General features: G+C 46.5%; 1 protein-coding gene and 1 long non-coding RNA gene across 4 annotated transcripts; both read right to left on the bottom strand.

Moving 5' to 3' along the window:
- Positions 1-490: 490 nt before the first annotated feature.
- LOC309679339 lies at positions 491-6,273 on the bottom strand. 2 transcript variants are annotated; one of them, XR_014269827.1, is made up of 4 exons: positions 6,069-6,273; positions 5,116-5,390; positions 1,480-1,631; positions 491-910 (listed from the first exon to the last, which is right to left on the bottom strand). It is a non-coding gene; the product is annotated as an uncharacterized lncRNA (long non-coding RNA). The 2 variants fall into 2 exon arrangements; XR_014269828.1 differs by having other exon boundaries at positions 491-905.
- A 5,761-nt stretch (positions 6,274-12,034) lies between these two features.
- GFI1B (growth factor independent 1B transcriptional repressor) lies at positions 12,035-21,755 on the bottom strand. Of its 2 annotated transcripts, XM_082492681.1 has the most exons (7): positions 21,676-21,755; positions 16,247-16,375; positions 14,577-14,723; positions 13,771-14,033; positions 13,362-13,499; positions 12,725-12,890; positions 12,035-12,302 (listed from the first exon to the last, which is right to left on the bottom strand). In XM_082492681.1, the coding sequence occupies exons 2-7, from the start codon at positions 16,359-16,361 to the stop codon at positions 12,124-12,126; spliced, it is 1,008 nt and encodes a 335-aa protein (XP_082348807.1). In that variant the 5' UTR covers positions 16,362-16,375; positions 21,676-21,755; the 3' UTR covers positions 12,035-12,123. The 2 variants fall into 2 exon arrangements, with proteins under 2 accessions (XP_082348807.1, XP_082348806.1); XM_082492680.1 differs by lacking the exon at positions 21,676-21,755 and having other exon boundaries at positions 16,247-16,394.
- Positions 21,756-22,403: the final 648 nt, after the last annotated feature.

Raw genomic sequence — 22,403 nt, 5'->3', positions numbered from 1 at the left:
AGTAAATGTGTGTTTTACTAAGGGCAAAGGACAGCTGATATCGAACTGGAATGGAACCCAAAGGCCTGGATTTGGGTTCCTGGCCTAATTACACAGGCCCATATCTCACTTGTTAACAAGGTTAAACAGGAAACACAATCACAAAACCTTCAGAGAAGCCAGCAGTAGTTACAACCACAACAATTTTCAGCGAGTTCTGCATGCCACAGCATAGTGCTCAGCCCAGCTCAGGACTAAGGCACGTACCTTTCTCAGCTCTTCCTCCACCTTTTAATCCACATTTTGGAATCATATACTGATACCATAAAAGGCTCTGGTGACACCATTGAGGAAAGAAAATTTAAATGTAAAAAAAAAAAAGAAACCTGCAAAGCTACATCCAGTTGCACAATGACAGAGTTCCCCTGTACTATCCGACAGAAAACCCTCAGGCAGTTGGCTACTGGTTTGTGTGAAATGTATTTGCAGCACAAAAGGCTTCACCCTCTGCATTTGCTCTGCTGTAGTTACTGCAAATCAATAGGGTACAGGGACAAGGCAAGATGGAAACGCAGTCTAGATAATTTATTTTTTTTTAAAGTGCCGATGAAGGACTACAGTGAGAAAATGAAAGATGTTTCTTGTGGGAGATCTCACAGATTGTTCTTCTGGCAAAACCAACCGCAGGTCAGGAGTGAACAGTTTCGGTGAGCGCGGTCACAGGAACATACGGCGTTGACTCCTGCACACTCCAGCCCACTGGAAGCAAGGCAGAGCACCAGGCTCACTGCCTCCCACGCAGCGTGGAGCGTGCTGGGGGAGGCAGTCATCTTCACCAGATCACCACAACCCCTCACCTGGCAAGTCCTCAAGTGGACTTTTGCTGAGGTTTCTGCTGCCGGACAGTTTCTCCAGCGTGTCTGCCTCTGTACTGCCAAATCAAGAGGGATAAAACAGAACAGGGCAGCAGCTTAAAAAGCTGAAGGTCTCCATCCCATCTCCACCCCACACAACCAACCTCCCCCTTCTCTGAGCTCCCCTTTTCCTGTGGGTACCCTGCACGCCGCCGCCGGGGCGTGTGGGACAGCCCCAGCACAGCTGAGCCCCACTGCCCCACCACCTTGGAGTCCCTCAGTCAGGGCTTTTGGTGTGTCTGGGGGGGTGTGTGTTCCTGTGTTAGTGTTACAGCCGCTGCTGTCCCCCCTACTTGTCCCAGCAGAGTGGGCAACGGGTGTGTTCATGCTGTGAGAGCTCCGGGACGGGGCAGAAGCAGAACCCCCAGCCCCAAATAGCCAGGAGCCCTGAGCCAGCCTCCCTCCCCAAAGCCACAAGCCTTAGAAATTGTGATTAAAAAAAATAATAATAATATATTCGCTGTTTTCAGCCTGTAGGGTGCAGTAGTACCACATTTTCATCTTAAAAACTGTAATTGCCTTGGCTCTGCCACTCGAGGTCTAAGAGCACACCTGATTATTGTTAAACGAGAGGAAACCCCCAAACCTGTGAGAGCAGGTGGCAGCTCTTCACTGAGAAAAGCTTTAAAAGGAGACAGCCCTGGTATCATTCATACATGGTTTGGATGGTGTTAACTCCCTGGGTGAGCTTAGGAGGAGGTCTTCTGGCTTGTGCTGTGCTTGCTTCCTTTGTGTTTCCTAGGGAGGAGCAGTGGGCACTGTAAGTACGTATACCAAACCCCCCCCTCCCTCAGAGAGCAGGCAAGGAGGTTTTGTGAGTTGGTGGTGGTGTGAATTCATAAATATTCACAGAGAACATACGAACCTATGGCAAAGTAAGTCAGTCCTGCTTTGCTGTATTTCCGTGTCAAAACATTGATCTCTGGGCTGGTTAGTGAAGTAAATCAGGAAGAGTGTAAAAGCAATATGAGGCCAAAGTCTGCTTCAGTTTGTCCATTTGCAATACACAGTTCCCAAGCTCCTCTTCCTTTTGTGCTTATTTTTCTTGTTGCATTTAATCTAGTGGAAGGCTGTATCTCCGTCTCACAAATATCGGAGACCCACTGGGCTGAGAGGTTCCCCAAACACGACATGAGCTCTCCATAAATTGCAAACACTCTTATTTTCATTAGGATTTCATGGCATTCTTGCAAGACCGGGCTCTGACTGAAGTGTCTGGGCTCAATGCCATTAGGGGAAATACTACATCTCCTAACTAAGGTCTGGCCGAAGCTTCTTGTTCACTTTCTATTCTACAGGCTGTGTACCGTGAGCTGTTAAGCTGATACTGTGTTCCACCTCAGGAGTGGTTACAGCAGAAAACAAAATATTTATGGGAAAGGGATAAAATATATAAATATGATACAGTGGCCAAAACTGTAGAAGTTAAAACATCATTTCTACCTGTGCTCTGCTATGCCCTAGACACCAAATGACACAGAGCCCTTTTCAGGAACAGTGGTGTTCAAAATGCCTGATAATGGGCTTCCAAACTATTGAAAACCTTGGTTGGAGAGCAGAACTTCTTTCTGGAAGTAGTTTGTTTGGTGGCACTTTGTTCCAGTGTAAACCAGAACGGTTTATTTAGCTCTCAGCTGCGCTCGTAAAAAATCCCTATCAGCCCTGTGCACTACCCAGATACCGGAGGGCAGAATATGCTTCATTTCCTTCCATGTTGTGTTCTCTTTTATTGTTAGCAATGTTTTGTGGGGTAAAGACTCCAAATTACAGCCTTATTTTTCACATTCTTATTGCCCCTCCTCCAAAGCCAGGTCTTTGCCAGGCCTTTCAGTCCTTGGATCGTGTGACTTTGCCAGCTTTTATCTCCCTCCTTTGAGCTGCAGGTTTTCTCCGCTCATCTTTGTAATCTGACATTGTGATTTGTTCACTTGCGTGCTTGTTTTTCTCCTCGAAGAAGATTTGCTGAATCATTGGGGAGGAGGCAAGAGCTCTAGAGGCAGCTGGTGGCCAGTGATAAAACCACGGCCACATCCAGTCTTCAGGGTTTGCAGATGACAGCCCTTCAGTTGAAGGCCTGAGTCACATTCCCTTCCGAGCTAAGATTGTTGGGGACTTTGGGATTGAGGAAGTGGAGCTGAGGAGGTGGTGCACTGAAAATATAAATTATTGATCCTGACAACAACAACTTTTGTGTTGTATCTCCTGCAAAATTTATAATGATGCTGTGAGAGAACTTGCGGACTAGGGGCTAAATCCTGCCAACTGTTGTACATTGTGCCCGCTTCGGTGGGAACACATAGTTAAGAAAAGAGGGTTTTGACTTGAAATAGGTCATGGTACGTAGTGGCTGCTTCCAAACATGCAGTAGTGTGAGTAAAGATGTGCCAGGGCTCCAAGGCATCCCTGTGCCTGTTTATTTGGTGAGGACACCCCAAATTCCATCGGTACAACTTATGCAGCTGTTTTCATCACAACGGGTCTGAATTTTGCTCACTGCTTAACGATTGAAATAAGAGCTGGGAGCTGAAATGCCTTGGTACATTTCTTAGGTCTTTCACTCACTCTCTGTATGACCTTGAGTTACTCTCTCTCAAGTTTCTCTCTCCCTGGCTTTTGGTTTCCTTGCAGTAAAACAGGGATAAGATGTTTCCATCTTTGTGGAACATTCTGAAATCTTTAGGCAGAATGTGCTATTTAAATGCAAAGTATCATTGGTATTTGAGTCCTCCAACACCACTGTTGTGACACTATGCAGTAGGCACACAGATATGGCTCTCTAATTTTCTAGCTAATAGTTTTGTTAACTTCCAGTTAAGATGGCAAACCTAAGCTGCCCCACGTGCATTCACTCTGAAAACAAAGACCTTCTCCTGCTCTGTCAGCTCTGACCTTGATGTAAAGCACTAGAAAATGAGTTTTGGGCATATTTTTATAAATATTTTCCAGAACTCAAAAATAAAAACTCACCAATAGTACATGATGCTTTTCCTAAGAACAGAGTTTTAACTTGGGATGTTCTACTTAAGTTATACTTCAAGGAGGTAACATAGAAAGTTGGTTAAGAAATAAGACTAGAAGTCCAGGTGACCTGAGTTCCATTTCTAGTTGTCCTACGCAAATTTGGGCAAATATTTTAAAGGGAAAAATGCATATTGTGTTGGCAGATCACAATGACGACACTTTGATGCTTTATGCATTTTCTGTGGGATTTTTCACAATGATAGGTGCTGTTCCAGTGTAAGATGACTGTGCGTGTGCAGCAATTCTACCTTGCTCTTATCTGTAGATCTCAGAACATGTCCATGTTATCCCCACTTTGCAGATGGGAAACTTGAGACAGAGAGAAGGATAATGACTGGCTCAGATCAGCTGACAATGGCTAAGCCAGGAATACAGTCCTCCTCCTTTGAGTTTTGATCTCGTATTTAGCTTTCTCCATGGTGCTACGATATCAGAAAACACAGCTGCAATTCCTGAATTCTTTTCCAGGCAGTGTCCCACCTGGATGTCCACTGAGCCTGACTGATTTACAGTCAAGCTACTAGCTGCTGGATCTAAATAAGGAGCTAGGGCAGGGATGTCTGACTGACACACTGGTTCACCAAGCCCACGCTCTCAGGATGGGGCCCTTTCAAGAACAGGAATGCTCCATCATCTCTGACTTCCCCTTCCCCTTCCCCAACTGAGACAAGAGATAACTTCTATTTTATAAAGAGAAGAAACCAGCGGACTTGACCACTGCCAAAAATCCCACCAAAGCTCCTAACATAGAAGGGCCTGGGATGTAAGATAAAGTCCTATTGCCTTAAAATTATTCAAGAGGAAGGCAGAATCAATGGGGTCGGGCTTTTTGACTCCTCATTCTTCATGAGGAAGCCTTGAACCTCAGAGTTGTGTTGCCAGTGCTGAATGTGGCTGTTGTACTTAGAACTTGCTTAGGAACCCTTGAAGCACAGAGGAATTAAACGGCTTATGAGGTTGCTCATGGCCTGGAGAAGAGTAGATTATGGCTTGGAGCAGAAACAGCTGTGAGAAATTCGGCCTGAGAGTGGTGCAGAAACCACAGGGGTGTGACTCATGTCATATAACTCTAGATGTCTACAGATACTAGGCTCCCATTCTCTTCAGTGAGAGAAGTAGGTGCGTTGAAGGCATGCCTTCTGTTCTATTTTAGATATGTGCTTTAGGAGGAGCTGAATAACTCCCAAGCTATGTTACTTACCAGAAAGGAAGCCTTTGAGTGATTAGCTCACATTGGAGATATCCCTGCTGACATCGCTGCTGCAGAAGAAGGTTTCCTGCCTTGTATCCCTTGGAGGGCTTGGGACAGCACTTGCACCCAGGCAGCCGAGTGTGAAGACATCCTCCCAGCACAGGGTCAAGGCTTCCACTGGGGTCAGCTCTCGGTAAAATCCCCTGATACTGGCAGGACCGCAGTCACCAGCTTGAACCCAGCCAAAGACCCAAAGGTGGGCGGGATGCAGGATGACATATGGTCTAAATGAGCAGTGACATGCTAACAGCATCGTTTGACAGACTGAAGAAATGCAATGTGTTGCAGCTGCTGATCTTACACTGGTGCTATCCTGCATGGGACATCCTCAGCAGGGAACCAAGCAGAGGGTGTGCCACGCTGGAATCTTGTATTGCCCTCCTTGTCATGGCTGAGGTACGCGGACAGGGAGCTTGCATGGGCTGTACTTGTCCAGGGAGCTCAGACAAGCATGAGAGAGTCTCTCTGCTATGATCTTCAGCTGTACCGATTTGGTTATGGCTGCCCTAGTAGTAGGTGTGGAGGGGTATTTGCTGGCCCATACTTTGGCAGCTCAAATGGGAACGGTCAGGTTTTCCCTCTTCTATTCACTTAGGGTTTTTTGGTTTTTTTTTTTACTATTTTTCCGAAACCGTAAAGGGAAAACAAAGCCATTATCTGTACACCAAAACTTAGTGACTAGTGTTATTCTGAAATGCTAGAGTCCCCTCCCAGCCCCAGGGAAGGCAGCACGGAGGAGAGCTGCTGCTCTGGGCACTGAACAGGAGCAGCTTGCTCAGTAAGCATCTGTATTTTTTTGCTGCAAACCTGACTCCGGGCTGGGCAATGTTCCTACGAAGACCTACCCCATGTATTCCCTCAGGCCCCTATGTTCACATTTGCAACTCTCACGCTGCACTTACCCGGGTGGTTTGCATGGATGGGGACTCCCTGTTGATGCCGGGGCGGCAGAGGCGAAGGGCTGACAGGCCTTTCCTGCCAATCTGTCTGTTGTTCAGATGAAGTGGTTGGAAAGTGCTCACTCTCCAGTTCCCTCTCTGGCTCAGGCACTCCGATAAGGCATGAGCTGTCCTATCTTGCCCTGGGAGCTGTTCCTCCTCCCTAACAGGCCCGCTTCGCCGGCTGACAGTTAGCAGCCGGCAGTGCTTGATAAACTTATCAGACCAAAGCTGAGCACAGTGCACGCTCAGCTCCTCCCCAGCCTCAGATTTCCCCATTCCTGGGGACTCTTCGCTCTCTGCTTGTCCTGACATCTGGTACGGTGAACACAGATCACCCTTGGGCCAACAGGTCAAAATCAGCCCAAGGACCAGATTGAAAAATGCTTGTATTGACACCCTCATTTTAAAGGTGTTGCTTCAAGTGGGATTTTCGTAGCATCTGTATCCAGCTCTGTCTCTTTCCCTGGAATATTATTCACTGGTGGAAATGCTGCTCATGTCTGGTTTATCCTCTCTGTGTTTCTACTCGCCCTGTTTCTCCACGCGTTTGGCGGTTTAGTGGTTTTAATGGAGGGGTCTCACTGTGCACACCTGGAAGATTTCTTTCTAAGCCAGTTACAGAATTAGGCTGCTTTGCTGAATTATATTTCTATCACTCGTTATTAGTATCGCAGTAGCACTTCGGCGTTCCAGCCGAGATCAAGGCTCCATTGTGCGCGGTGCTGTATGTAGGAGATAAGGAGGGGCAGTCCCGTTCCTGACTATCTTACCGTTGAAATAAACAAGTGAAATGAAGGGGAGAGAGGGAATTATTATCCTCCTCTCACAGATGGGGTGAAGCTTTCTGTGAGCTTCACAGTGTGCTGAACAACTTCAGAAATCCAGTGCTCATGTCTTGCCCGAGGTCATGCAGGAAACGTATGGCAGATCTCAAGTCGGAGCTCAGGGTTGCAGCCTTAAGATCACTGTGTGTCCATGGTGACTGTTAGTTGAAAGATGGTAGGTCAGGAACTCTGCAGGGATCTGCGTTTTCTTAGGTCTCGTCCAGCACTGAGGCAACAGACTGATTTAACCATCCTTGAATAATTTTGGTATGGCTGTTCTGGGTTGTCTCCTGTGCTAGTCCAGGGCAAAAGTGGAAAAACATCTCTGCTTTGTGAGCAGAGTAAGTGATAAAAATTGTTTGTGGTGTACTACTTTTATTCTGTAGCAGCTTTGCAGGTCATCTCCCGACCTGTTCCCAGGTTAGGCCCTTAACGGCAGGCAGGAATGTTTGCAAGGAAACGTGTGTATGCAGCCCTTTCTGGGAGATTGTCTAAAGCCTTCAGGTTTCCCCTTGTGTGCTGTGCTGGTGAGTTACGGCTAACCTGCTGGTGTGTCCCCGTCGCCTGTGACTGCATGGCCCTGGGGAAGGACCTGCTGCAAGGACAAGGGACTCTGCTCTTATCTTTTTTTCACTGAAAACGTTTTCTCATGAAGTCTAGGGCGGGAAGCAACTGGACTCAGCAAATAATATTTTTTTTTTTCCAATACAACCGTAGCCAACTGGAACCTAATTCTTACCTGTCCTTCATCTCAGTTCCTTTTAGGCCTTCCCTAACCATTGCCACCACAATGTGAAAACTTCAGGGGTTTGCCTTCTCTAGGATTCCACTCCGTGGAGGCTAGTACAACGTGAAGATAAGCTCCAGCGTAATGCTGTGCTAGCTGGGAACACACCTCTGCTTCCTGCAGGTGTCCCGTGGCTCTGTCTTCATTAGGAAGAGAAAGATGCATCCCGTGCCCAAACTTAAATCCACCCCTGATCATAGTGCTTCTGGGCTGCTGCTCTCGGGGCCTGAAGGCTGTCTGGAAGACACAGAGGCACCTCTCTCCTTCTGACAGACGCCAGGGGTTATTGCTTTGCATGTCCCTCATTTGCTAAACAAAACAGCCCAAAGACCAGGATTTTCTTTCCCTGGCAATAAAGGGAAGAAGGTGTGAAGAGGGCTGGGGAGGTGCAGGATACAGGGCGGGCTGGGAGAGAGGCAAAAACAATCAGCTCTTTCTTTAGCCACAAAGATTAGTTGAGATTTTGCTTTTTGTTATCTGTTTCCTTGATTGACTGACCAGAATGTTTTTTTTGATGCAAGGGGAGATGGTGGGAAAGGGGTTGTTCTCAGAGCGGTCAGAACTGGGGAGGATTTGCATGTTTGGAGAGCAAGGCCAGGTGTGTTTGGAGTTGGTGACAGCCACGGCCTGATCCTGACAGGTGCTGAGCATCCTTGGGTACCCGTTGTGTGGATTCAGTAGCTCCAAGGATCAGGGAAGCCCTTTGCCCGCTCCATGCAGCAGCCTGCCCGCGGCTGGCGCCATGCTGGGAGTGGAAGGCTCTCCCCGAGCCTGGTGTAGTGAGGTTTGGGTGACACCATATCTGCTCCCTTCCCTGCTCCTTCACCTGTGCTTCCAGAGCTTCAGGTGGCGCAGATGAAAGCCCAGGGTACCGTGCAGTGTGCCGCTGTCTGCTCTGGAGCAGACTCATGCTGGATCCCTCCATCCTCTTCCTCAGGGGACCATTCTCCCTGATCAGGGATTGCAGTGACCAAAGGGGCTGTGGAGCTGAGCTTTTCTTGACATCCTTAGTCCTAAAAGAAGGACAGTGCTCAGTGGTGTTACCCGGCAGTCTGAAAGTGGCACCTTGTTACTGAAGGGGAAGAAACTGTAGTGCCTTAGCGGAAAACTCTGCAAGTTAATTCCCTCTCCTCGTCCTCCCTTCTCAGCTCACCGCCTGACGCTGGCTGTACTGTCTCACTGGCGCCTTCGCCAGCTGGCCTCCATCCACAGCCTGTGTTTCTGGAGATACACTCCCAGCGCCTGTGGGAGTGGGTCAGCCTGGGCCCCCCCGCGCTGCTTTGGCCACAGATGTGTTTTCCGGAGCGCGGCTCTGCAGCAGCACGCTGCCTAAGGCCACCCCGGTGTGTTTCCCTCCTCGCTGCCCATCCATCTCAAGCAGTCCTTGTATCTCCTGGGGATGTGCTCAGCAGGCTCCTCACAAATATAAGGGTAAGGCTGACACTGTCTCCTCCGGTGTAACTGCTCTTCAGTAGTCTCTGGGCTCAGTAACTCCAATAATGGTGAAAGCAGCTGCCTGCCCCAGAGTCCTGGGGAACCAAAAGACAGGACTGGGGTGATCTGTACTTTATTAGGAGGGAGAAGAAGGCTGGAGAAGCATAGCCTAAGGGCAGAAGACCCCAGCCACCTGTTGAAGGTCATACCTCCTCTGTACCATGGAAATCAAAGATAGGAATGGAAATCTAACGGATAAAATAGCCCTTGTTCAGCAGGCTCAGAAGAACCAGCTGTCTGATTTGGTTTTATGAGAGGCTTTACAGGCAGTCCTGCCACGGTGTCGATCAGCGTGTGCCAGCACTTCCCTCCAGAATGGCCAAAACTGGGGAGCTTCAGCTGAGTCAGACACACGTGCTGTCCCCAGGACACAGACGGGGAAGCCTCTGCTGGTGTGCCTGGGAGTTTTGGGGCTGGGGGGTATTCGCTCCCAAGTAGTTCAGACGCTGACATGCTCTTTAAATATTTCTATTTATGGAGGACAAGGGGAATAACAAACACTGTTTGCATTTTTGGCAGCAGTTTTAATAAGCTGAAATGACTTTATCTTGAGTAAGGCTAGTGCATGTGTACATGTGGGAGAGTGAGTACACGTGTGTGTACCTGGTGTCACGGTCAGGATCTGGGGACCAGTTCCCTAAGCCCAGTTCTATCACAGGTTATACACCTCCCCTGGAGTCCCTGCCCTCACCAGGTTCTGGCATCACCCAGGAAAGGACAGCAGAGTTTTAACGGGGGCTTCGATAACACTGTGTGCTGGGCACCCAGTCCCGTGCCATCTCGTGTGGTTGTAGCTGCACAGCCCTCTTTCTCCTGTGCAGGGCTCTGCACCAACCTGTCTCTGAAGATGAATGTCCCCTGATCCCAGCCTTTGAGCACTGGTTGTGGATGGTCTGTAGCCAATAGGTCCCTCTCTTCAAATTTTTCTTCTTTCACTTCTAAGTTTGGGAGCCCTGTTCTGCATGTGAAGTCCCATTTTATTTCCACTTGTGTGTGTTGGAGCCCCAAGGTAGGACCGAACTTTATGGGGCTATTTTATACTTTCTCCTTTTCCCCTCCATCTCCACTGCCTGCATCTCCAAGTATGAGCCCTTCTTGATATCGGTTTTAACGTGAAATACGCTGTGTTAGCCCAGTTACTGAGAGGGAACAGATTTATCAGATAAATCCCAGCAGGCCTGTACATGTTGTCACTGTCTGGTATAGTGCAATAAAAATATACATTAGAATAAGTATAAATACATATTTACAGTGTACAAGCAAAGTCAGGTGTACAGACTCTGTTTTGAGCTTCTGGAATGCATATTAAGGACTAACAGCTTAGGCACAGCATAAATCAGGGGCGAGTACATTTTGGGTCTTAGGAGAACAACTTTGGATTTACAGCAGTGTAACTGAGGGCAGGACAGAGCTCTTCTCTCCTGGCACTAAATGAATTTTCCACTTGGACTGTTTCTTCTCTACCCATGATGGCAGCCTTCCTCCATAAGCATTCGGATAGTGCCACAGCCCGTTCCCCAGGCTACTTCCCACCGGTGTCATTGTCCAAGGCCGTGTGTTCAGGGACGTAGTTATGGACTGGGCTGTGCATTGCTACAATGCCCCACTTAACTGAAAGCACTTTTCTTTTTAATGCTATAATAATACTTTGTCCTTCCTCTCAAGAACTCCGGGGACTCTACAAACCTGAGTGAATGACTCCATATCACCAAGAGAGGTGGAGAAATAAAAGTCCAGTGCAGTGACTTGCCCGAGGCTATAAAGTGAGAATGTCGCAGAGTTTGAAGGGAACTGGCTCTTTACTTGTTCCAGTGCTTTGCCTCAACCCCTAGACCTGGAAGGAGGAGGAAATACCACTGCTCTGTTTGTATAATATTTGTGAGGTACTCGCATACTATGCCAATGAGTACAGGTCACTTCCTCCTTTAAGAGAGTGGCTGGCAAGCAGAACTCTGGCCCTTGACATCGATATCCAAGGGGCATTCCTGACCATGCAGTGACACGGGATTGCCCAGGACAGCTCTAAGTCGGTATGTCCAGCATGCAGTGAAATATTGTGGGACATACCAGCCCAGATTCCAAAAGCAGCCCGTCTCTCTCGCATGGTATTGAGGCATGGGGCTTATTAGTTTATGCCTGGTGCTGTGGCGTGGCTCTTCCTGGAGCTTGCTTGGTTGCCACTAGCCCAGGGATCTTTGCAGTGTGGTGCATATGAGGAATGCATTTAGAGACCCCTGTTATCAGCTAGGGATAGGAGCTGTTTTTTCAGTATTTTCCTCCCACTCCAAGCTAAAAATACAACACAGTTAACTTGTCATTTGATCAGAGTAAATGCTCTGCTGAAAGAAAATGAGTTTAGGTGTCTGTTGCCAGAATTTATGACCTGGGCAAGTCTCTGCAGAAGCCCTGTCCAGGTTGAACACAGCTCACTGAGTGCAGTTTATTTGCATGCCCCAGCCTTATCTTCTGAACCATCAAAGCAGAACGTGGTTACGGCACTAGCTTGGCACAGATTGCTGCTGCCACTAGCCCAGGAGTTCCCACCTCACTGCTGGTCAGTCTGATGAACCGGATTCTGCACACAGTGTAAATCCAGAGTAATAGTGACCTTGGAGGAATTCCTCTGGATTTGCACTTGAGCAGGTGATGTCAGATCTGGGCTGGTACCTGATGTAGTTGAAAAGTGAGAGCTCCACAGGTTTCTTTGTCACCTACTGGGATGTGCAATGCCCTAGGGTGCCAGAACACCAAAGCCAATGACATGACTTTGCCAGTCCCCAGGAGAACATAGGATGCTATTTGAGCTTTGTGAGGTGGGCAGCCCCATGCTGGATGGAGATGCTGGGGACAGTCGTCTTCCCTGGAGTATGCACTGGTAGTGGGAGCTCCAGCAAAGACGTGGAGCCATCCCTCACTTGAGACTGTGTTGGGTCTCTCGGTGCCTCCGCAGATCCACCTTGCGCTGGAAGCCCTTGGCACACAGCTCACAGCTGAAGGGCTTGAAGCCGGTGTGCTTGCGGCTGTGGGTGATGAGGTTTGAGCTCTGGCTGAAGGCTTTGCCACATACCTGGCACTTGTGGGGCTTCTCCCCTGCAGGGCAGAGAAAATGGTAAGAAATGCTTTAACACATGAGAGAAGGGAGGTAGAAATGCCCTTCAGCAGACTGAGACCTGACTGGCCATGCTTGGGCATCAGTGTGCTGCCAGCCCAGCTGTCCTGCTAATGCATCTGCATTCTGATCCAGCCCCGGAGGGTGAGAAGAACCAGAGGTAGTCCTCTCCATCTGTGTGACCCATGTCCTGTCTGCATCCCGGGCTGGGTACAACCATGACATGCACCAGAAGCTGGTAAATAACCACCTCCTTGTCACACAGAAGAGGACATCTCATTGATGCTTAGACTTTCTGCTGTCTTATCCCTGGTCCAATATCTCTGTGTCTGGGCACTATGTCTGTGTATCAACATGATAGACTCTAATTTGCATTTCTTATTGGGAATATCTTGTTTCTCACCGGTGTGGATGTAAGTGTGTTTCTTCATATCCGACTTCTGGTGGAAGCGCTTGCCACAGTACTGGCAGGGATAGGGCCGTGTGTCTGAATGGATCAGGAGGTGAGTGGAGAGGGTGGAGGAACGTTTGAATGTCTTCCCACACATCTTGCACTCAAAACTTCTTTCCTGTTAGGGAAAGAAAATCATGGGATGTCTCTGGCTGCAAGACATGTGACAGAGCTTGAAGAGTGTTAAGAGTGTTGAGAATAGTAGATCTGATAAGCAAATCTCCTGAGCTCATGGACTGATATGCTAGGTGCAGTACAAAGAGAACGTGGGGAGGGTTACTTATGGAAATGGATTATATCTTGTGATCTAAACTCCCGCGCCCTTTAGGAGGAGGCGAGGCACAGAAGAACCAGTAGCAACAATCCTGCGCTCCCATCCAAGGAATTCTCAAGGGCAGTCTGAGATTTGAGACCGCGATCTATGATCTGTGGCCTTCTGAGCTCCTATCATTGTCACTGGGTGCTACAGGAAAGCCATCACGTTTGTATCCTAGGAAATGTCACTTCCCTTATAACGGACTAAGCAACAGCTAAGGTCCAAGCACTCATGAGCTCTGGAGAGCTGGTTCTCTGGAAACATGCTGCTTACCTGGGAGTGAATATTGGTGTGCTGCTCCAGGCTTACAGCGTGTCCAAAGGTTTTGCCACATACTTCACAAGCAAAGGGCCGGGTCCCACTGTGAGACCTTCGGACATGGACCTCCAGTCCATGGGGAGTGGAGAATACCTGCCAAACAAAATGCCAGTGACTTTTTGACATGAGGCAGCTGTGTCTCCATCTCTGTTTTCAATTCCTTCTCTTTACTTGATTATTCCCTTTCATGAGCCACGTGAACCGCATCATTCCTAGTGCCCTTGTCCCCTAGTCAGGAGAGCAAGTAGGTACCCATTTTGAGCCACGTACATTGCACTTTGGTGTAACCCAGTGAAACACTGACATGTGCAATGAAAATCACTCCAGGCCCTCCCCATCCCTGAGGTTGTCCTCCAACACACACCTTGTTGCACTTCACACAGTGGTAGGTCTCCATGTCGGAGGAGTAATGCATGCTGTAGTCCAGAGGGGGCTCGGCGCTTGGCAGGAGGTGGCTTCCGTACAGGCTAACTGGGTGCTCCAAGAGGGCTGACTGCATGGTGGAAGACATCTGTCGGTAGCTGTATGGCAAATGGAAAGCATCCCAAGAAAAGCTGGTTTTGTAGAAGGTAGGGGTGCTTGTTGTGTTGGTGCAGTCTTTGATCTGCAGACCTGGGATGGCCATCTCTGAGTTCGCAAAGGAGAGGGAGAAGTGAGTGTCACACCATTGCCTGCAGCTTGGCATCAGTAAAAAAGCTCCCCAGGTACCATTCCCCCATTAAATGTCCTGCCTGACCTTGCTAGTTGCAGTTGTTAACTCTTCCTTCTTTGACCCCCATACAAAATTCCTATTATGACTTTGATTTCAGTCTGAGGAAATTTTAGGGGAGGGGGGATGCTAAGGGAATATTAACCCCCCTACTAGCCCTGCTTCATGTATCATGAACAAGTATCACGTGGCCACCTGCCTTGACCCACAGAGCGCAGAATTGCATTAGCCTTGATATTTGGAGGCTCACTCATTGAGAATCATAGCATCATCCTTCGGGGAGATGCTGATCTAGACCAGAAGCATAAAGGGAAATACAGAATGCTCTTGAGGAGCTCTGCCTGGGCCAAGTTTGACCATTGATGTCAAAATAAGAGTTGAAAATCTGAACCCAGTCGTAGAGGCTCCATAAGCCAGCCCAGCCCTGACCTCTTTTGCAATTGTGGTCTTGAGTAGCAGACCTTGAGCTGAAGGGCCTGGCAGCATCCTGCTCAGGTACTGGACAGGGACACTTTCTTCTTTCAGTTCAGATGGGTCCTTTTGCTGTTTTGGAACCACACATTCTAGGTCCTGTTTCTTGATGTCCGCCGGTGTCTTGTCTCCTATGGCTGTAATCCCACAATAGAGTCACAGTTAGTTTATTCTAGCTGTTAAGAGAAGAGTCTATTGAGATGAGGTTTGTACTTATGTATGAACTCATGCTTGGATACATGAGCCCACGCTCAGTTCCCTGAATAAGTGCAGAGTGGTGCAATCAGCACAGCAATCAAGGTCTGTCCATTGCTGAGAAAGGGAAATTCCAAGCAGGATGAGATAGGCAAGGTAGAGGGGGGCAGGAAGAAATGATAGGACACTTGATACCATATATAGTGAGAGAAAATTAACCCCAGAAGACCACATGTCTGTAAGAATAATTTCCCTATTTAAAACCATTTTCATTTGTGTGGGTGACTAACAATCACTAACTTATTAACCTCCCCACCCCTCTGCTAAGAGAGTTTGGTATTGTTAACCTGAATTTATGGACAGCCAAGTAGGGAAGCAGAGGGGGGAGGTAACTGCTTACGCAGTTGCAGAGGTGATCACAGAAGCCTCATCTCCTGCCCACACTCCCATTTCTCCATGCTTGTCCCAGCCCTTAAAGAGACCAACCAGCACTTGTTAGAAGTAGACTTTATAAAGAACCTAAAACGGACACAGGTTCAATACACGTGCCTTCTTTCTGCTGGAGCTGGGACTGGGCTGTTGAAGGACAGCATTCATCTGCTGTCCAAACCCTCTTGCATGCCAGAAAGACACAACAAATGGCCAAAGGAAGATGGCAGGAATTGAAATGAAAATGTCACCTCCTTCCTTTTTTATCTAACTTATCATAGGGCTGGACTCCGATTTGATAGCCAGGGCTAGAACAAAGGGTAAGTTGATCCTAAATTTGAATACAGAAAATTTGAATGCTGCCTGAAGGAAGAAGATAATTGCCCTGGCCCTGCCACTGCACGGATGGCTGTGGGAGAGGAAGAACAGAAGCAGAGGGAGGACAGCAGACAGACAGAAGCAGGGTTTGTGTTAACATAGTATGTAGCAGCCGGCCCTTCACCTGTGAGCGTGTGGGACTCCTTTCACAGTCAGTGTTAGGGTATCACTAGTATCTTCTCACGCTAGCTGTAACCTTCCTAGTAAATCACTGGGAGGAGGTGGTAACACATGGAGGTAGGGAAGATGTAGGTCCAGAGAGAATGTGGACAGTGAACATAGCAAGCTGGAGATCGAGGTGGCAAAGCTGTGAGTTTGTAGAAGACTGACAACCAAGTGCAAGCTCTTTTTCCCGACTGTTAGTTGCCTGAAGTTGGCCGTCTTTCCCAAAAGTGACCAGCTCCACACAGCAATCTTATAACTCAAATCGCTCCAGCATGAAACAAAAGGATGATCTAAATTGGTTTTCAGTGGGAGTGTAGATTTGGCCTAGAGAAAGAGGGCACGCAGTAGGGGATCAGTTTGTCCTTAGACTGACATCCCCATGTGGAAGCCCTTAGTTGCTCTTAGCTCGCTCACCCTACTCCCTTAGCTTGCCTACTCGATTATTGATTTGCCTTGGTGTATTCTTACAAGCCCAGTGGATGGATTGACTCACCTGTGAAAGGAGAGGTTATTGGATCCCATGTGAGTATAGGCAGGTCATCTTCCACAAAGCGGTGTTGATGATAGGTATGAGCCTTTTTGCTCTTCACCAAAAAGGAACGTGGCATTTTCCATTCACTGCCTGGGCAGAAACACAGAATAACGGCAGGTAAATCTCTCTGGTTTGGGGTGTAGTTTCTCATTTGTTCCCCCAGCACATCAGCTCTGTATGCAGCAGTGATGAGAATTAAAACCCTTCTACTGGGGAGACAGAGTTCATCTCAAAGGTCCCTTCACCCAGTTGAAGAGCAGGGAGCGCTTGCTTGGGTTTAGGTGCTTCATGGATCTCAACTCTGGGGAAAATACATAGCTGTGGAGGGGGCTAAGCAAAATATCTTACTGCCAGATAGTCTCTGGCACTGACTGTAGTGATGGGAATGCAGTTCGAAGATGGGATTACAGTATACACCATAAAACTTACACTTCATAATCTACCCCTAGGTTGAGGCAAAGGATTACTGCTGTCTTCGTATTGTAGGCGGAGAAATAGAAGCATGCTTAAATTGAGTGCTGTGTTACAGACCAAAACCGCTGCTGTGGCAAAGATACATCAGAACCCAGAATATCTCTCTTGTAGCTCTCTGCTCTGGCTACAGGACACGGTGCATCTCCGGCCTTACCCTCCCTGAGAGGTCGTAGCAGGGACTGTGGGTTGGAGATCACCTCTTTGAGAAAGGGTCTGTCTTAGTGTTTGTACCACACCTAGAAGAGCTCAGTCTCAAGCCATGGCAAGGGCTCCTCTGCGAAATTGCTTCACAAATAATAATTACAGAAACAACACCAATAACAGGAGAGACGCAGAGGAAAATCCCCGCAACCATGATGTGTAGTGGCTTTCCTTCTTGTTGGTCATCGCTTGAGTGTTTTGTACTCCGGCTGACAAACAACAGTCAAGCAGAAGCAGAGCAGAAGTGGTGGGTGAGAGAGGTTACCTTTTGGACCTGACTCAAATATCACAGACCGTTGAAACGACGGGTTAGGAACAAACATAAAATGCTGAAATTTAATCATACAAAATTCTCTTGCAATACATCTGTTATCTTTACTACCCAGAACCCAGCCCGCCCTGGGCCCACTCCCCATGGCTAGTAACTGTTCTCGTGTAGGCAGTATGACAACAGGCTGGATGCTGCGTACAGCAATATCAGCTGGCGCCTTATTTGCATATGTATTTGCATTTCCCCTTGTAAATGTTCAGGATAGTAGCCCTAAAAGCAAATCTTGCTATATTTCATATGAAAAGTCAGCCGTAAGTCCTGGCACTCTGTTTATGGGAAAGTGCATTATTACGTCCGTTTTCTTTTTTTCCTGAGAGCAGCTGAAGTGCAGCCTACTTATTTACTGAAAAAGAACAAAGTTTGCTCCTGTTAAGTAGGAATGACCTGAAACATCTGTGTAAGTCAGGGCAGAGCAGTGTGGGCTCTTGGAATCCCAAACAGCCAGGGATGGAGAAGGTCTGCTCCCTAGGGTTCAGAAGTGCCTGCAGTACTCCATATGCTAAATATAATTACACAGCCCAGCAGTGTGTTGTTTAAAGGTCTGAGGGCCACATTTACAGTGGTGCCTACGGCTGCAGCTACACGTGCGGTGGGATTCACACAGCGAGGTCTGCTGTGGACAGCAGATTGCCAAGCCACTGTTGTCGGTGACAGTCAGGCGCTCACCAGCCCAGCTGCCTTTGGAAATGCAGTTAGAGCTGTCTTTTTTAATCTGGTCCAGGATTCCTGCTGTTTATTCTCTGACTTCAGGGATAACGCTTGGTGTCTCTAGCCATTTTTTCTTCTGAAATGACTCACCTGTTTTTCTTCGTCTTTTTCCAAGAAATTTGCATGTAACTTGAGATGAATAAGAGAAAAGAGAGGCCAAGAGTGGATTTGTTAATTTAATTTTAGAAAGAGGACAAAACCGTACTGAGAATGAACCATAAGTATGCCCTTGAGGGAAGGGATGCTGAAGTACATTGCTGTATTTACTCTTCTGTAACTCTCTAATGAGGTTCTTTCTAAGTATCGTAAAGTGTATCTCTGCCTGGCGAAAGGCTGCGGGCACAGAAATACTTCCAGCTCTGTACAGACACAGGAGTGTTCTGCCATGGACACAATCCTTCTAGCAGTGTGCTCTGCTTAGCCTGTGCACCTCGCATCCCAGCAGACACGCTTAGCTCAGAGGGTCTCACTGCTCTTGGTCAGTCCCAGATCTGTGCATGGAGCTGCGCTCTGCAATATAGACGTGCCCCAAGTCCTGCCACAAGCCCTTTACGCATGGAATTTCCACTCATGTCAAAGGGATTTTCCCATGTGGTGGGGCAGGACTGTGTCCACAATGGAGGGTATTCAGACCAGCAAGCTTTAGACATCTGATTTCTCTGCCTGAATTAACCAGTTAATTTCTCTGGGCTTCCTACACAGTGGAGGGAGAGGCTCCGGCAGCGGGTAACTCTGAATGCAGGGTGAAAGCCCGAATCAAGCAGCGCCTGCTGGAAGAGTCCCGCTGCCCACCAGCTGGAGGACTGGACAGCTTAGCCAGGTAAATTAGAGGACTAGAGATGGGTGGCATAAGCAGTCTTGCAGTGTTTTATGGTAGTACCCATATGCTCAGTACATGAAGGCACCAAGTACAGCCCCTCTTTGCTGATGGCGGTTGAAAGTAGAGATGCATGAATCAATGGGATTTTTCTGGATACATTTGCCCCAGCATATGTAAAAGTCAAATTTGGTCCAGTATCTTGACTGCTGATAAGAGCGTCTAGTGATCCCAACAATCTTTAATGCACTACTGAACGTTACAAAAGGAAGTTACCTTCCCCCACCCCATTTTACAGAGAAAACAGGAACTGGGAGCCCAAAGCATAGTTAATTAACAACTGCATTGGACTGTCTTTGTGATTCACACCACGGGGTTAGAGGAAAGCTAGAAGCACAGATTGTGAGAGAAAAAGTACTATCGCCCCTTGAAACTCAAGATTCTCAGTAGTGAGTGATCAGCTGCTACTAATGGCTAACTATAATTCACAGGGAAAGTAGTGTTATGGACAACAGATCCCGCTACATCTTAAAGTCCCCGACGCTTCCGACAGAATTTAGCTTCAGCCTTTTGCTAAAAATTAAAATTTATTTTTACGGAGTCTCTTCTTGCCAGCCCCTGTGGCAGTGGTTTCTACCTTGACTGGCAATTGTACAAGGGAGCTCATTGCTTGGGCAGGAATGCCTACCCGAAACGCAAGTGTCATGGCATTTTTTGGATTCAATGCAGAATATAAAATCAGTAGCCAGCTAGAATTGAAATTCTTATTTGTTTACCACTCATGTATCTGTACGACAATGCTGTAGTCATCTGCCCTGAGGAAAAGACAGCCAAAAGGACCCAAGGGAAAGAAACCTGCTTCACTATTTTGGGTACCTAACTTGAAGCACCTTGGAAGGGCTTCTTTTACCAGCTATAAATCCCCCCATCAGATCTGGAAGCGGACCCAGCATTCGCGGGTTCCCCTCCTATGTTCAAACTCAAAGTTCCTTCATCCTCAGTGATGCTCTCTGGTGAGTTTGCAGGGTATCGCATGTAAAACCGTAATGTAATACTGGAACATTGGAGATTGTGCAAAAAACAAATTAAAAGGTTGGTTGTTGGGTTTTTTTTTAGGAGGTGGCTTCTGACTTCAGGATCCTAATTTCACTTGATCCTACAACTCCCACTTCACTGCGTGGCAGCTCACGGTACCCAAAAATACAGGATTGGGTCCTTTGATACAATTTAGAAGAAATCTGTATTCTTGGTGAATTAGACTATGGAGCTGTTTTCTCTGGTTCCTTCAGAGATAATTCATAACATGAAACACCATATTTGGGACAGGTGTTTGCAGGACTGTGCCACGCTGAATCAAGAACCCAATTTGCAGCGTAAGTTCTGTTCTAAAGCTGACTTTCATTTTCCTCTAAATTCAACTAATCCTGTTTTCAAATGTATAAGGTTAATTAAAGAGATTAAACACTTTTTCCCACTGTGCGCAGTGGAAATACTTAATTTTAACTTACAATTTATATATGTCTTCATATAAGTTGATGAGTGTACAAAGTTTTAGGCTAAAAGAGGCTTCTTTCCTTCCCATTGCTTAATTTATATTTAAATCTTAATAATGCTTTCTGGCAAAAGTGAAGCTTCCAAAAATAAAGAATAGTTTGTCCTTCAGAGGACTATGTTTTTGAAGAAAGAAGCACAAAACAGACCAGAACCTGTATTTGAAATTTTAAAGAGCTTAAATAACTTAAGAGGTTTTATGGACTCCTGACTCTTTTAATGTAGAATCACATTCAAAAAGAATTTCAGTTCTTTACAACAAAATTAATCATGTCTTCACTAGCCCACCCTTGCAAAATCAAATGTACTTGGGGCAAGTAATTTGAATGTGTCTTTTTTAGTCAAAAAATGAGCAGAACATTTTTCATTCTTGTGGTAAGACTGGACAAATGGACATTACAGCAGGGATAGCAAATTATGGTGGAAATCTGGTCCAAGAAGTGGAATGGAAATGCTTGTACATCTGTTGTATCTAGAAAAAATGTTTGTAATTGCAGCATTTGTTCTTTAGAAACCTCATTTAGCTCCTAGTGATGTTGGGAATGCCACTGGCTTTAGCAAATTTTGCCTTCGGCTTCCATGGATAAATAGACTTATATAGCGCAATCTAACAAATTCTATACCCCCTTAATGTATACATGCACTCACTGTGTGAACCTGCAAATCATTTGTTTTCCTGCTTAATGTATGGAATCAATCTGGTGGTATATGAGAAGCATCTATAAATAGCTAAGTCCATATGCTAAAAATTGTTTCACTAATCAGCATATACTTAGAAAGGATGGAAAAATAATAAAATAAAAGATAGATCTCAAGCAAAAATCCTGAACAGGAGAGACTGAATTCTCATCTAGTGAAAGTGGCATAGATTAATTGATGTCAGCAGAGGTATGCTGTTTTCTGAAAGGTCTGGCCCTGTAAAAGAGCAATTAAAAGGAAAAATATAGTACACCCTCTCCTCAGTGCTTAAATACAAAAGTCTACATCTGGAAACTGCTTCTGCTGCATGGAGCTTGTGGGACACAGGTATCTGAGACCATTGTCACATCTTCTATATTTTGTTCTACTATTACCACTTTCACCTGTGAGAGTGAAGTAAGTATATGGTATATAATTTTAAAAGGTTTGACTCATTTGAATTAAGTGAACAATTACCATAAAGGAATCCTCAGGACAAGTGACTTACGCAGTGGAATAGGTTACATATTTGCAAACACAAGCAAAGAAGAAGAAAAAGCTTAGAAAACCGTATCAGAGAAATGAGAAAAACAATGAAACTGAAAGCATTTAAAAGAATAAATCAATCACCTGTTTGGGGGACTTTGCTTTACTGGATTCGCCTTGAAATCTCCCCAGACAAGCGAGACGTCTTCTTCTCTCTGAACTCCTCTTCCACTTTTTTACTTAGTTGCAGTCTGCTGAAATAGATACTTCTCCTTTTTTCTCTCACTGTTTTTTTGCCCCCGTTCCCCTCCCTGATTTTTCAATCAGATTATTTGTGTCAAAATCTGGCGGTGAAGAAACAGCCAATAGAGAAGCAGAGCCCATAAAGTATTTGCTTATCAAAACTTTCCAGGACTTTGAAAACTTGAAGAGAATTCACGATGCCCAGCTCGAAACCCTAGGGGCAGCACCCTTCACTTTCTGGGCCAGCTTCGCCTTCTGCAGGAATACTCCTCTGTCATATTGACAAAGAGCATGACACGGTGAAATAATGTACCGCGCAGGCATTTGTTATTTTGTCTTTTCTTTAAAAAAAAAAAAAAAGCTCTTAAGAAACCTGTATTTTTACACACATTCATCCACACATTGTATCTTTCACAAACAGACACACCATCTGTCTCACATACACACACTCACACACTTCAGTCTCATAAACAAAACCATCTAACACATATGCACAAAATTATTTTATTCCAGAATGGATCTTTTATCTCTCCAATTCCCAAGGAAAAAGGAATAAATACTTGCACAGTAATAACTGAAAAAGATGTGTATTAATCAGCCTTCATTTTCCTAGGCATATGTGTGTGCAA

This window comes from Vanellus vanellus (genome assembly GCF_965231255.1).
Source record: "Vanellus vanellus genome assembly, chromosome: 18".
In the NCBI taxonomy this organism is placed as follows: Eukaryota; Metazoa; Chordata; class Aves; order Charadriiformes; family Charadriidae; genus Vanellus; species Vanellus vanellus.
Note: the sequence above shows the minus strand (reverse complement) of the source record. Positions and strands in the feature narration are given on the sequence as shown.